The following is a 13533-nucleotide window of genomic DNA, read 5'->3' on the forward strand; positions in this document are numbered from 1 at the left end:
GGGCTTTGTGCACGATGGACCCAGAGCACAGTGGGAGCTGTGCTGGAGGACTGGATAATAAACATCCCCTGTTTATGGGCCAGGATGGCACTCATTTGTACCCTGGCTAACAGGGCACAGCACCCTCTGCTAATTAAAGCAGGACACTTTGTGTTCTGCTCCTGAGGGCAGATCCATCCTGGCACCTCTGTGAAATGGGCACACGCTGCTTCATCCCTCATCCAGCAGGGAAATGTGCAGCAGAAGTGTTTCCTCCTGGGCACTCCAGCACTCCCTGGGAGGACACTGGAGCGTGAGGAACAGCAGGAGGCTGCACTAAACTGAAGTGACTCCCGTGCTTCCCTTCTGCATCTCCTCATGCTGACAGCCGAGCTGCAGAGTCCCCTGGGTGAGCGAGTGTCTGCTGCACACCACAACCAAAGGAGAGATCTCTGGCAGCTTTGGAAAGGCCAATTGTGCTCCTGAGCCTCCTTCCCTGAGCTCAGAGTGCAGCTTTCTAGGAACAGGAGCCCTGCCTGCTGAAACCCTCCTTCATCCTTAGGACCACCACACAGCTCAGGCCTTTCCCTGTGTGTCCATCTGTGTCACCCAGCCCTGCCCCGTGTCCCCCGGGGCTGGCTGAGCCACAGGCACCATCCTGGTCCTGTGCAGGAGCCTTGCACTGCCCCATCTCCCTGGGGCACTCTGGGGGTCAGTGCTGCACTGAACTTTGGTTTTTCTGTGACCTCTCCCCTCTGTCAAACCCAATGGAAGTTTTCCAGCTCAGGAGTTACCGGGCAGACGAGAGCGGGGCAGAAAACGGTTCCTGGGTTTATTTGAGCTAATTGTTCTCAAGGCTGGCATTGAGTGGCAGCCAGGAGCTCATTAGTTCTAATCTGACCTCCAACACTTGCCTTGCGTGGCCCTAGAGCTGTTCTTAGATTTCCTCTCTTAGATATTGCAAGAATAATGCAGCAGAGTACATTAAATGCAAAGAGATGCAGAAATCCTGCAGCACTAGCACAGGATGATGATTTACAGTGAATGTTCCTCCTCCAGAGTGTCCCTTCCCTTCAGAGGGACTCGGTGACAGAACTCCTGCTGATTTGTGGAGCGGGATGGCTCTGCAGACTGTCTGTGCTGAGAATTGGAGCCGTGTTAGCAACGTCCGAGCAGCCACGTTTGAAGCAGGGCTCTTGCTCTAATTGTGTTAACATGATTTCCCTGGGCAGGGAGGGAAGTGCAGAACCGTGTACTTTGAGAAGTAACAAAGGATAATTATAAAGTAATCGTGTTTCATCCATCCTGAAACCCTCCTGCTGCCTGGGTTAGCCAGCAGAATAAAACACAAATAAAATGCTTCCAGTGGAAACAGGATGTTTCTGGCTCTCTTTCCATCTGAGCCTCATTTTTCTCTGGAGTTATCTAGGAAGGACACGTATTTATGTTGGAATTCAGCGCTGATGAACCCAAACAAACCCTTGGCTGATTTCTGGTGCTGTTTTGGCTTTCCTGAAGGCCTTTCTCCAGCACCAAGACCACGTCAGGATTGCTGAACCACCGTGGCTGTGTTTGATTATCTTATCTCTCAGAGGTTTGTGCTGGGTGCTGCTGAGCCCAAACAATCAGAAGAACACTGCTGGCTGTGGCTCTGCCCGCTCTCATCGGTGGCTGCACAACAAAATAATTCAAAAGGCTGGTTTCAGCTCTGGCTGGTGTAGGACGAGGCCATAGACAGCTCTCTTCTCTTGGTTCTTTCACTTCTGGCTTTCAAAGACTCAAATAAAATTTTGAGTTGAGTGTTGGGGTGGGGTTTGGTAAGTGGAGGCTCGTTCCTCAGGCCTGAGCAGTTCTGTGGGTGCCACTTCTGCACTGACGTGGAGTCTGTGAGCCAGGAGCTGCCTCCTGCCTCTGACTCTGATGAACCTTTATGGCTCTCTCCTGGAGTTTATTACCCAGATCCTCAAAGCTGCCATTCCTTCCTTTATTCTGTCAGCAGTCCATTAGTCACTGCCATGTGATGGCTGTGCTGGAGCAGTGCCAGGACCGAGCCTTGATCCCTCTGAGGATGGGAGGCCAGGCCCAGGGGGAGCCAGGCCCCTCCATCCTGCCAGCTGAATCCTAACATTGTTCTCACATCCACCCCACCAACCTCATTTTCATCAGAGATCCAGTGTTTTCAACCTGGTTTGTATGATTTATTGTGGGCTCTGGGACTCTTGGAAGGGTTTATCAGCCTCTGGCTAATAAATTTGCTACTGTGGTCCAAGGATTTCTTGTACCACTTTTGTAAGGTGACAGCTCTGACACGTGGCTCTAGGAAGGCTCTGAGTGAGTTTCTTGTGTCTGTTATTAGCTATTACCTGTGATAAATTATCAGACTAATCTCAGCTGACTACTTAATACTTGAGAGTTGCTCTGTTCCTCTCTTCAGAAGTTCCAATCACGAGGAACTCTGGAAAAGGGAGAGGACAGCAGTGCTCCAATCTGTCCCTCTGAGCAAGGACTACAAAGACAGATGGGGAGCAGGTGAACCAGCAAGAAATCATTAAACTAAACTCATCCTCCCAGATCTCTCCTGCTAAGCCATCCAAGTGTGAGATGAAGCACGAGGTGTGCTGGCAGTCCTCAGCCTCCCTCCTTCTCCTGTTCCAGCATTTGGACTGAGACAAAGCCAGTTTCCAAACAGATGTTCCTCCTGCTCCCTAAATCCATTTTCACAGTGCAGAACAGGAGTGATGCAGGATGACTCTTGGCCTGTATTTACATTTTTTTTCTTCCCTTCTTCCTTTCCTTCAGTTCTCCCATCTGTTTCTGCTGTGTTTTGGGCCCCTGAGCCATCCATGTGTCAGAAGCAGTTCACACCTTGTGGGTGCTGGGGGGAGAGGCAGCTCAGCTGCTGGGCCTGGAGTGGGAGAGCGAGGCTGGAATGGGGAGAGCAAGAGTGAATTGAGCTGAGGGAACCTGGCACGGGGGGGTTATTCCTTTTGTCTCTGGCAGATGTGATGCTTGGGAGGCTGATCATCACTTTTTGTCTCTGAGAATGCTCTGGAAGCTTTCCCTTGGCTGGAGGGAGCTCCTCACTGCTGGAATTGCAGCCCCCCAGAGAAGCCCAGCTCTGGTGGATCCTGATCTGCATCCACATCTGGTGCTCTGGACAGGGAGGCTTTTGTTGGGCAGGTTTGCACACAGATACTCTGGAGTTTGCTCTTTCTCCTCCAAGCCCACTGAGGATTCCTGCCGTGCTCCCACATCCAAATCTCGGGAGTACAAAGCCTCCTCGCCTCTCTGTTTTGTTACTTTTCATTATTGATCTGTTTGACATTTGTCCTACAGGCTCTCAAACACACAGGCCCGATACATTATAGAGACTTTGTTTCTATTTTGTTTTTATTTTCCTTGAAAAAGAAAAGCAAAATGTTTCCACACCTTTTCCTTTTCTTCCTTCTCCTTGCAGCATTTTGGGTTACTTATGGCTACAGCTCCTTTTGAGCATCCCCTTGGGCTGTGGCTCTCGAGAAACGAGAATCCTGTGCAGATGATATCTGTAGGGGAAAGGGAAAAAAAAAAACCTTCCCTTGTCATAATGCAGGTCTGTAAGAACAATCCTGCGTCGTGTTTGTGTTTCCATCCTTCCCACTCAGCGTGGGGGGATTTTGGGGAGGAGCTGATGGATCCTGGCTCAGCTGTTGCCCATCGTTCACCTGGAATGCTGGGCACTTTCAAGGAGAATTTGTAGTGTGTGTAATTAGGGATTTACAAAGCCCTTGTGCTGTACATGCTCGAAGGGAAGTAGCTGAAATGGAAGAGCCCTCAAGGCAGCCTAGGGGAATGAGACAGTGCCCAAAATCTTAAGAGCTCAGGGAATTTCCTTTGTGGTTTGTGCTGCAGGCACAAAACCCAGGAGGAGACTCTGGTGACATTTCAAGGAGCATCATTACTAGGGAAGCAATTTTTTCCCCACTTTCCTTCCTTAAAGTGTGCTGGAATGCAACAGTGATCGCTAAGAAAAGCCAGGCTGCCCAGCCTGGAGTGAAAAGGACTGGAAAAAATGCAAATAGCAGTGTCACACAATGGGTGCTGGTGGCTTTGTGGTGCTCCTGCTGTCCTGTGTGCCTGCAGCTCAGGGTGTGTTGTGTTTGACAGTCATCTCCTAACACACAACAAGAGTCAGCTTGGGAAGTCATTGGGGTCTAAAAACCCCAAAACCCCTTTTATACAGACCTTAAATTTCTTCCCTGATTTCCTCCTGCTTACAGATGCTGCTCAAAGAGCTGCTTCTGCCCTCTGAGCTGACAGCAAGGGAGATCAGAACTCTTCCTTTGGTTTTAAGCTCACCTTTCTTAAGTGTCACCACTTCAATTTTCAATCCTTCCTGTCCCCTGCTATTTGTTTTCTCTGAGATTGCTGCCACCATCTCCACTCTGGTGTCCCTCACACGAGCCCCAGTCACCCCTGCCCTTCCACACTGACCCCAATCCTTTCTGCAGTGTTCCAGATGATCCCTGGACTTTCCATCCAGGGAAGAACTCAGATTTCCCAGCTCCCCTTTGCCAGGTGCAGAGTGGATCTCAGGAATTGCCTTTTGCTGCCAGCTCCCTAAACCCGGTGACAGCAGCGCCTGCGTGGCCACTGGAGGTGACAGGCTGAGGACAGAAGGAATATTTATTGTGTTTATTGCTCTGGAATATCCTGAGTCTGATCAGCTCTAGGGGCTGAGGTGTCAGGGTGGCCAGGAACACAAATTCCTTTTATTCCTATCAGAATTTCCCCTCAAGCTTTGATTCTGGGAAGCAAAGGAAGAGGAGGCTGCAGTTTCCCTCATCTCTCCACTAAATCACCTCATGCTTCAGTCTAGACTTGCAAATTTGTTCTCCAAACCATTGTCGGCCTCTTCCAGGCCAGCATCTCATTACAGAGCTAACTGCAAAATCAACTGCTCTTGCTGACATGTTTCCTGATTTAGATGCAGCTGGATCCAGCTGGGCTTTAGTGCCTCAGATAGCCCTAGAAGGGTTTTATTTTTTTTTTCCCCCTCTTGACACAGTTAAATCTAGTTGCATTAGGAATTTAATTAGGTGTTAGTTTAATTGTGGTTTGAGCTCTTTTCTCCCATTCAGCTTTCCTAGCAGGGACTGAGTCAGGGAGGCTCTTGAGTTCTATTTCTGTCCTTGCCACAGACACTGACAACCTTGGACTGCTCTGTGCTGGGCTTTTTTCTGTCCTCCCAGTGCAAATCAGGCTCCCAGTCCTGCTTTTCCCCTGGCTGTGGTGGGCAGGGAGAGCTTGGCTCTGCAGGTCTGTGGAAAACTCACCATGACCTGGCCAGCTGGGAGCAGCAAGGACAGCTTAAAAGTTCCTTTTTTTTCTATTGTAACTTGCTGGAAGGTGATTTCTCCTGACTTCCTAAAGAATTCCCCCTTTGTTCCAGTGATGGAGATCAGTTTTCTGAGCAATGTCTTCGGCTGTTGTGCAAGAGAGGGTGAGCTGTGATAGCAGAAAAAATCCACCCATGCAGCTTTGAGAAGGAGCTGCCAGGAGTCTGCAGAAAGGAATTGAAGCAAAGCCCCACTCACCTGTTGCTGGAATTGCTCTGTTATATTTACTTCCAGATAAAGCTGCCTGTGGCAAGCAATTCCTGTATCTGCCATCTCCCACTGAACTCTCAGCTGAGGTGTTTGCAGGCAGGGATGGAAATTTTGGGTGAGAATCCTCCAGGAAGAGCCCCAGGGAGGAGTTCTGTACCCAGGCTGCTGCTTTAGGTGTGGAAAACGAGCCTTTATCTTGTGTTTAGGGAGAACCTGAGCAGAACAGCAGCAGGTGTTAAAAGGGTGAGGCTTTCCTGAGCTTTGGGGGTCATTCCAAAGGGTGTGTTTGGAGAAATCTGGTTTTGGGGGGGTTGGCTGGTGACAGGAGCCAGCCCTGTGCTGTCTGTGAGACCAATCAGCCTGGGAAGGGTGAAATCCCAGTGCTCCAGGGACATCTTCCACCATCCCAGGCTGCTCCAAGCCCTGTCCAGCCTGGCCTTGGGCACTTCCAGGGATCCAGGGGCAGCCACAGCTGATCTGGACAACCTGATGGACCAGGTGAGCTCAGGCTCACAGTGTCCAGTACACCCTGGATATTTCAGTGTCCAGTACACCCTGGATATTTCTGTGTCCAGTGCACCCTGGATATTTCAATATCCAGTACACCCTGGATATTTCAATATCCAATACACCCTGGATATTTCAGTGTCCAGTACACTCTGGATATTTCAGTGTCCAGAGCACCCTGGATATTTCAATATCCAATACACCCTGGATATTTCAGTGTCCAGTACACTCTGGATATTTCAGTGTCCAGTACACCCTGGATATTTCAGTGTCCAGTACACCCTGGATATTTCAGTGTCCAGTACACCCTGGATATTTCAGTGTCCAGTATACTCTGGATATTTCCACCCTGCCCAGTGCTCTGAGAGCAAAGGGCTGAGTGTGATTTTGACGGAGGAGCGCAGAGCAGTGGAAGTTGCCCAGAGGATGTGTCAGAGTCATCAGTGGCGAGCAGAGAGGAAATAGCTGGAGTTGGAGCTGGGATTGTGCTCTCCTGGCTTTCCTTTGGGAGTGACAGGCTCAGGTTTTGCCCCTCTGCCATCAGTTAAAAGGATGAGCTTGATTTAAAGTGGGAGAAGAGAGGGGATGTTGGATTAACACGTCCCAGGCGGTGTTTGAAGGCCGATTAAGTGGAAATCTCTGCAGTTCCCTGAGTGTTTCATTGCAGGCAGGAGAGAAGATGGCTGCTGGAAAACAGGCAGGTTAGCTAGCCTGCCTCCAAATTGCTGGAGTTCCTGTTGGGATCTATTTGATTTACTGTAATCTTTAATTATAAAGTGTAATTGCTTTAGGATGGATTACCAATGTTGGTGTCCATCTCCAGGAGTTGCTTGGTAACGTCCCTGGAGCTGCAGCTCCTCCTGCTCTGCACTTCCAGGCTTTCAAACCCAGGCAGAGGAAGCCTCTGGCTATCAGTGTCTGCCTAAATGGAACATCTCCATCCACTGGAGTGAGCACACTGCCTTTTTGTCATCATTTTGCTGTTACATAAAAGCATTACCAGGGACACGGTCCCAGAGAAGCAACCTGAGAAGTTGCTCAGCTTTCTATTAAAGGTTTTCAAATGAATCCCAGCCTTTTTATAGCATTCTGCCCTGCTGTTTGCCTGGATATTTATATCTCCATGTGATAGTACTGAAGGCAGCAACACAAAATAAACATGATGCTGTTTCATTACCTTTTCTGCAGATCCTGAATTATACAGGTTTATGCAAGTCTGATAAGGGAAAAATACATCCATTATTCCAAATAGAAATGAGTTATCCCGATGTGTTTGGGCAGACTTCTTCCTACAAGATTGACAGTTCCTCTTTTTCTCTCTCTCTTTTGTCATCTGGAAAATGATATTTTATACAGCAGGGGGAAATAAATGGCATTTTTGCAGCTTAAAAACACAAATTGGCACAGGGCTACCACGGGGCAGCAAGGATGTTAAAGGTGGGAAAGAACAGGTTTGGAAACTGGCAGGACAAATAATCTGCTTCCAGCTGCAGGAAAAGGAAGAGAGGTGGGGAAAAAACAAGTTAAGAATACAATGGGGAAAGAAATATTAAAATTCCACTTACCCCCCTGCCCTCCCTTTTTTTTTTTTTAACCCAAACTGGAAATTTCTTTGATATTTTATAGTGAAATATTTGAAGAGGAGTTGATGGAAGGATGCTAAAGAGCCACAGAAGTGGTTGTCTTGTGAAGATAATGGCTTTGTGTAATGTTCCTTGGAAGTGCTTGAAAGGGGCTGATTGGTTGGTATATATAGATTTCATCTTTTAAGCATTTATTAATTATCCCAGTCTAGATGGATCAAACTAATCAAATAGCTGTTTGGGAATGCTCTGCATTTGGAAATCTTCCCTGTTAACAAAAGGATGGTTGGGGGAAGCTTTCTCTTCTTCCCTCTCATCTCTCTGCTTTTTGCAAGTCCATAAACCCAGAGATCTGGAGTGGTTTAGTTAGGAAATGTGCTGAAGATTTGCACATCTCTTCGAAGTGAAAACACTTTCTTGGTCAAGTTTTTTATCCCAAGACCTATTTTCTCTTTTCCTGGATCCTCTAAATGCTTTTTGTTCTGCTGCTGCCTCCGTGAAACACAGGTGGCCTTGGAAGCCAGCTCCTTTTTGGGTTTGGATGGAGCAAAGAATAAGAAAAAGCTAAGAATCTAAATGGTGAAAATGATAGTGCAGGTTTCCAGAGTTCAGTTTTGTCATTTCTAGCTGATTTTTAATACAGACTTGTCTGGCTGAAACTCTCCAAAGTAACAAGTGACTTACAGGTGAAAGAAAAGAAAGAGCCATCTGACAAATGAAGTTATAAATTTGGAAGTCTCTGCTGTAAATCAGTTGAGACCCAGAGTGCTTAGAACACCAGGGCCAAATAGATAATTGTCTATTAGGTGGCAGATGGCTCAGTGGTGAGAACAAAATCTGAAATTATGGATCTATTTCCATAATTTTTGTGGTTCCGGTGCCATTTTTCAAATGCAAAATGGCACAATGTTAACACTGATGTATTGTGATGTGTCAGGACTGGAATGGCAGAAAATATTCACTTCTAATCCTGGTGCCTCATCAGAAATGAGCCTGGAACACCTCAGCACGCACATCCCCCTCCCTCCTGCACCTCCATCCCTTCCCTTCCAGCCTGGAATTTGGAATCTGTGCTCAGAGGAAGCTGCTGAGAATGTGGAGCCCCCATTTTTAGGGGTTTGCTGCATCCCTTGGGTGGTTTGGAAGCTGAGGTGCTAAATTTGGACTGGAGAGGCAGCTGCAGGGAGCCAGAATGGGCAGAGTGGTGCAGATGCTTTTTTGACTCTTCAACTTTTCCAGTTGCTGCTTTTTGGAGCCGTCAGTGGAGAGAGGAAAAGCTCTGGGATGCTGCTGGGAGATGAAAAGCTGCCACGTGCTGCATCCTGCCTCCCAAATCTGCGGGGTTTAAAGGCAGCCAGCACAGTGTGCTTCACCTGAAGGTGAGGTGAATCCCCTGCCTCCCTGCTGAGCAGCTCAGGACTGAGCAGAGGCACAGCTTGAGACAGAAATCTTTTGGTGAGGGCACTTCTTGCAGTCGCTGGAATGGCTGAATAAGCAGAGGAGAGCTGCACGTGGTGGCTCCATCAGAACTCCGAGCCCTGGCTGAAGTGGGGCACTTTGGGGAGGAGGAAAGGAGATTTTCCCTGATGTGGCTGTTCGGGGTGGTTTTCCATCCCCTCCCTGGCGTGGAGGTGTGAGCAGGCTCTGGGTCCCAGGGAGCTGTGGTTCACCTTGCACCCTCTGCAGTGGAGGGGTTAAAGAAGCCCAGGGAAGGAAATAACTTCAAATGTCACACTCAGCTTAAAATGAGGCTGACTCAGAAATACAGCGTGAGGAGTTTTAGGGAACAAAACAGAATCATTTCCACATCCTCTGCGTGTCCAGGCTCCCCATGGAAGGGAGGGTCCTCCTTCCTCAGCTCTGAGAGGAGGAATGAGCCCAGGAGGTGCCTGGCTGTTTCCTTTTGGTGCAGGCTGTGGGAATGCTGCCTTTAAAAACACCATCCTTCCTGCTGGCAGCCTCAGGATCCAGCTCTGACACATCAAACCTTCACCCTGCATTGCCCAGAGACAGGCCAGAACTCCTTAAAGATTCACCCTGTTGCGTTCATGAAGAATGAGAACTTCCCTTCTAGAGATTTCAGAGATTCCCTGAATCCCTGAAGAATCCATTCCCTGAAGAATGAGAACTTCCCTTCAGAGATTTGGCCAAAATAAAGTGAACACCTCGAGTCATCTACCTGGGACGTGTTTGAGTGCATTTTGGGGAGAATTTCTTCCCCCTCTCTGGGTCATTATTCAGTTTCCTCAGCAGAGCTCTCCACTGACTAATTCATCCCACACCAAGTTTTTAAACCCCAAATTTGCTTTATTTGTTTGTCCAGCATTCCATCTCCTGGTGGTGTTGGAGCCTGAGTGTTATCAATCAGTGCAGCAAATGTTTATCCTCCTCCATATGAACAGCTCCAGGAAACTTTACTTTGGAAGCTTGATGTTTAAAAAGGAGGGGGGAATCTGGGGATGTGGCTTTTTGCTAATTAAGGAGGATACTGCCAGGGGCTTGTGATGTTGGGTTAGTGAAACACACAGCTGGAGGGAAGAGTAAGAGCTGAGATGAGAGGAGGAATTTCAGACCAAAGTAACCTGCAGGTTCTGATCCTGAAACAGAGCAGCAAATGCTGCTGCAGACACGAGACGGGAGCGCTCTGTGGAGGAAGGATTTGGTTTAAACTGTCATTTCCCCTCAAAAGCCTGGTCTGAGGGAAGCATTTCAGACTTATCTTTGTTGGAGAACATTCTTGATTCTCTGAAGCCCCTTCTTCCCCTTTGTTATCTTTTTCCCCAGGGATTGAATCAAAGGATGTTCAGGTCAGCACGATGCTGGGCTGGAACTGCTCAGAGCCAGGCTGGGGGGGTTCGAAAAAGCAGCTTTATTTAAAGCACTCCTTGGAAGCTGACAAGTCCCACTCTCTCCCAGAGGACACTTGTAGGTTTAATTTTTCCTCCCAGCTGGAGCCAGAGGGGCAAGAGGACAAAAGAAGCTGGGATGTGTGTGTGTGTGTGTGTTGGAACTTGCACAAGCACTGCCCCACAGCCCCCAGGGGAAGCTCAGGGTGCTGGGCCCCAGCTCAAAGATGCCAAAAGGAATTGTTTGAGGTGGAAGGGGTTGTTCAGAAATCAGCCAGCCCATTGCAGAGCGCTCTGAAGAAAGCACGGTGGAGTTTTGATAGAAGATAACAAATTGTCATGGATTTGGTCTTTGTGAATGTGTTCTTTTAATTAATGGGATGAAAACCTCTGTGCAGTCCCTGAGATCGGTTTCTCCCTGAACTTAGGGACAGATCAGCTTTGGCCTTACGTTCCTAGCCCATTTTAACAACCATTCTGAAATAGGGATGCTCTCAGAAAAAGGCTGGAAATTCAGGGATGGAGACAGCTTTCTACAAATCCCATGTGGTTTGCAGGGCCAGGGTGGAAAGTGGGGTTTGGGTGTGAGATGTGCCAGGTTCTTCACCAGCAGTGATGAGCTGGAGACTTCATCCAACCTCTGGATGCAGCCCCACTCCTCGTGTTCAGTGGGAATTAAGATTTTATCATTAATGGCCCATGGCTTTAGCAGTGAGTGGGAAACTCCCATCAATTCCCAGAGCTCAGGTTTGCAAATTCTCACTTGTGCTGACTGTTTTCATTCCCTTTTCCCCTCCCAGATGATGAAGTTTGCCTGGGATAACTACAAGCAGTACGCCCTGGGGAAGAACGAGCTGCGCCCGCTGACGAAGAACGGCCACATCGGGAACATGTTCGGTGAGTGGGGCTCAATTTACTGCAATTCCCCTTTTTCTGAGGATTTGAAGGTCACAAGTCCAGGGCAGTTTGTCTCTCTGCAGTGTCTGGCTCTGAATCCCCGTGCTGGAGGTGACCTGTGCGTGTCCAGGGCTGGGAATCTCAGCCCTTGAGGCAGCTCCCAGTCCCAGCCTGGCTCACCTCTGTGCAGAGCCAGCACCAAATGTGCTTGGGAGCAGTGCTGAAATCAAAGTGTCTTTATTAAAACATGAAGCCAGCCCGGAGCTGACAATGCTGCTATTTGTCTGAGCTTGTAGGCTTCAGGACCCGACCAAATTGAGCTTTTTCTCTCTCATTTCTCCACTGTTGAGCAAGATGTGAATTCCATGAAATATTGAGTGAATCAATATTAAAAGCTCTTTATACTCTGTGCTAACTGGCTTGTATAATTTTACTCTTTAGCAGATTACCTTTTTTTATGTGAGCCACTTTCAGTGCTATTCCCCTGCTCATTCTGGTGGGATACTTGTTGTGGTTTTGGGGTATTTGCTGGCATTTGGGGATATAAATTGTCTTTTTGCTGCTCTGCACTCAGAGCATTTCCCTGCTCTGCTCCCTGAGCACAGCACAATGTGCCTCAGCAGCCCTTCCTTTCCCTTCCCTGCCCATCCCTGAGGAATTCCTGCTGTGCAGAGGGCTCTGGGCTCCTTTCCAATGGATCTGTGTGCAGAGATTGTCTCCTGGAGCTCCTCACCCAGACCAGGGCACAGCAGAGTTCCTCCGTGGGCAGGAGCTGATTTCCCCAGTGCAGAGGATGGGACTGAGGCTTTGGGGAACGCTCCCATCCTCATTTGCACTCTGTGGGTGCCCAGGTCCTTCTCCACATCAGCTCCAGGACCCGGGGGGGAACTTCCAGCCTGTGGAGATCTGCTTTGTGTGGAGCCCAGCCCTGATCCTGCTCAGCTTTGGGGGCTGAGATGTGGGGAAGCGAAGGTGGGAATGGCATCAGGTGTCTCTGACACCATCAGTCTGGAGAAGAGAAGGTTTGAGGTGACCCAATTACGGCCTTGCAGGACCTGAAGGAGGACAAGAATGACGGAGAGACCATTTCCCAGGGGGTGGGGTGACACAAGTGGCTGCAGACTGACAGAGGGCAGGGTTAGATGGGGTATTAGGGACAATCATTTGCTTTACTGTGGGGGTGGTGAGGCCACATCTGACTCACAGCTGGCTGTGCAGGGCTGGGCTGCAAGGAAACCCCCTGAACCCTTGGGGAGGTTCAGGGAAGGAGCTTTGGGATTGCCACGGGCTGGGTGTGAGCAGCCACTGCCCCTGGCCAGCCCCTCTCTGCCAGGAGCAGATTTGGGTGGGCTTGGCCTCGGCTTTGCTCTTTCAACCCCCTCCAGCAACAGCCAGGGTCGGTAACTGAGAATTTGCATGGAGTTCAGCAGCAAGTTGAAACATTTTGCAGCTCTTCCACTCTGGTGAGCTTGTCAAAATTCCTCAAAGGAGTGTGCCAGTAAACAGTCAAAAATATTGAAAGCTTTAAAATGCATTTATCATGCTAAAACAATTGACAGTACTTATGCTTGTTTGTAGTGTGCCTGTGAGCACTCTCAAGGAAAAATGCTTTGGAGCAGGAGGATTTGCAGACAATTGCAGAAAAGCAGCTCCGTGGTACATTTCAACCTTTCCATGGGCTTTTCCTCCTTCTGAGTGTGCCTGATAAAGGAGGGCAGCATCAGACAATCCCTTGGTGCAGCCCTCTCTGTCCCTTTTGCCTTCAGAGATTTGAGAAACGAGGACAGGGCACTGTGTGGCCTTGCTTTGTTGCCCATTCCCCCTCCTGTCACATCAAGTGTCTTTTTATTCCAAACTCCAGATGGAAAGGAGGCAAACCGGGTGCTCTCCAGGCTGGAAATGTCAATATTAAGCTGAGATTTCTCTGCAGCTGCTTCCATGTGGGAGGGGAGGAACCTCTTTAGGGCTATTTTTGAGTGTGTTTGTGTGCATGGGAAGCAATCAAGTTCCTGAAGGGTGATTAAATTTTGCTGTTGTGGATGTGCTGCTGCTCACTTGGAGCCTTCAGTTTGGCAGCCTCAGCCTGGGGGGAGCTGCTCTGGATCAAATATTCCCTCTAGTCCAAGTAGAAAT

The 13533-nt window shown here is 48.8% G+C and overlaps 1 protein-coding gene across 1 annotated transcript in view; it reads left to right on the forward strand.

The window, feature by feature from the left end:
- Positions 1-13533, forward strand: part of MAN1C1 (mannosidase alpha class 1C member 1) — a 56615-nt gene that overhangs the window by 8463 nt on the left and 34619 nt on the right. The window contains exon 3 of the mRNA XM_005529702.3: positions 11304-11400. Within this exon, the coding sequence (XP_005529759.3) occupies positions 11304-11400 (97 nt within the window). The remainder of the gene's footprint in view (positions 1-11303; positions 11401-13533) is intronic.

The sequence above is a fragment of the Pseudopodoces humilis genome, chromosome 27 (assembly GCF_049639895.1).
Source record: "Pseudopodoces humilis isolate 2021_Gansu_Grassland_sample_001 chromosome 27, ASM4963989v1, whole genome shotgun sequence".
NCBI classification, from domain to species: domain Eukaryota; kingdom Metazoa; phylum Chordata; class Aves; order Passeriformes; family Paridae; genus Pseudopodoces; species Pseudopodoces humilis.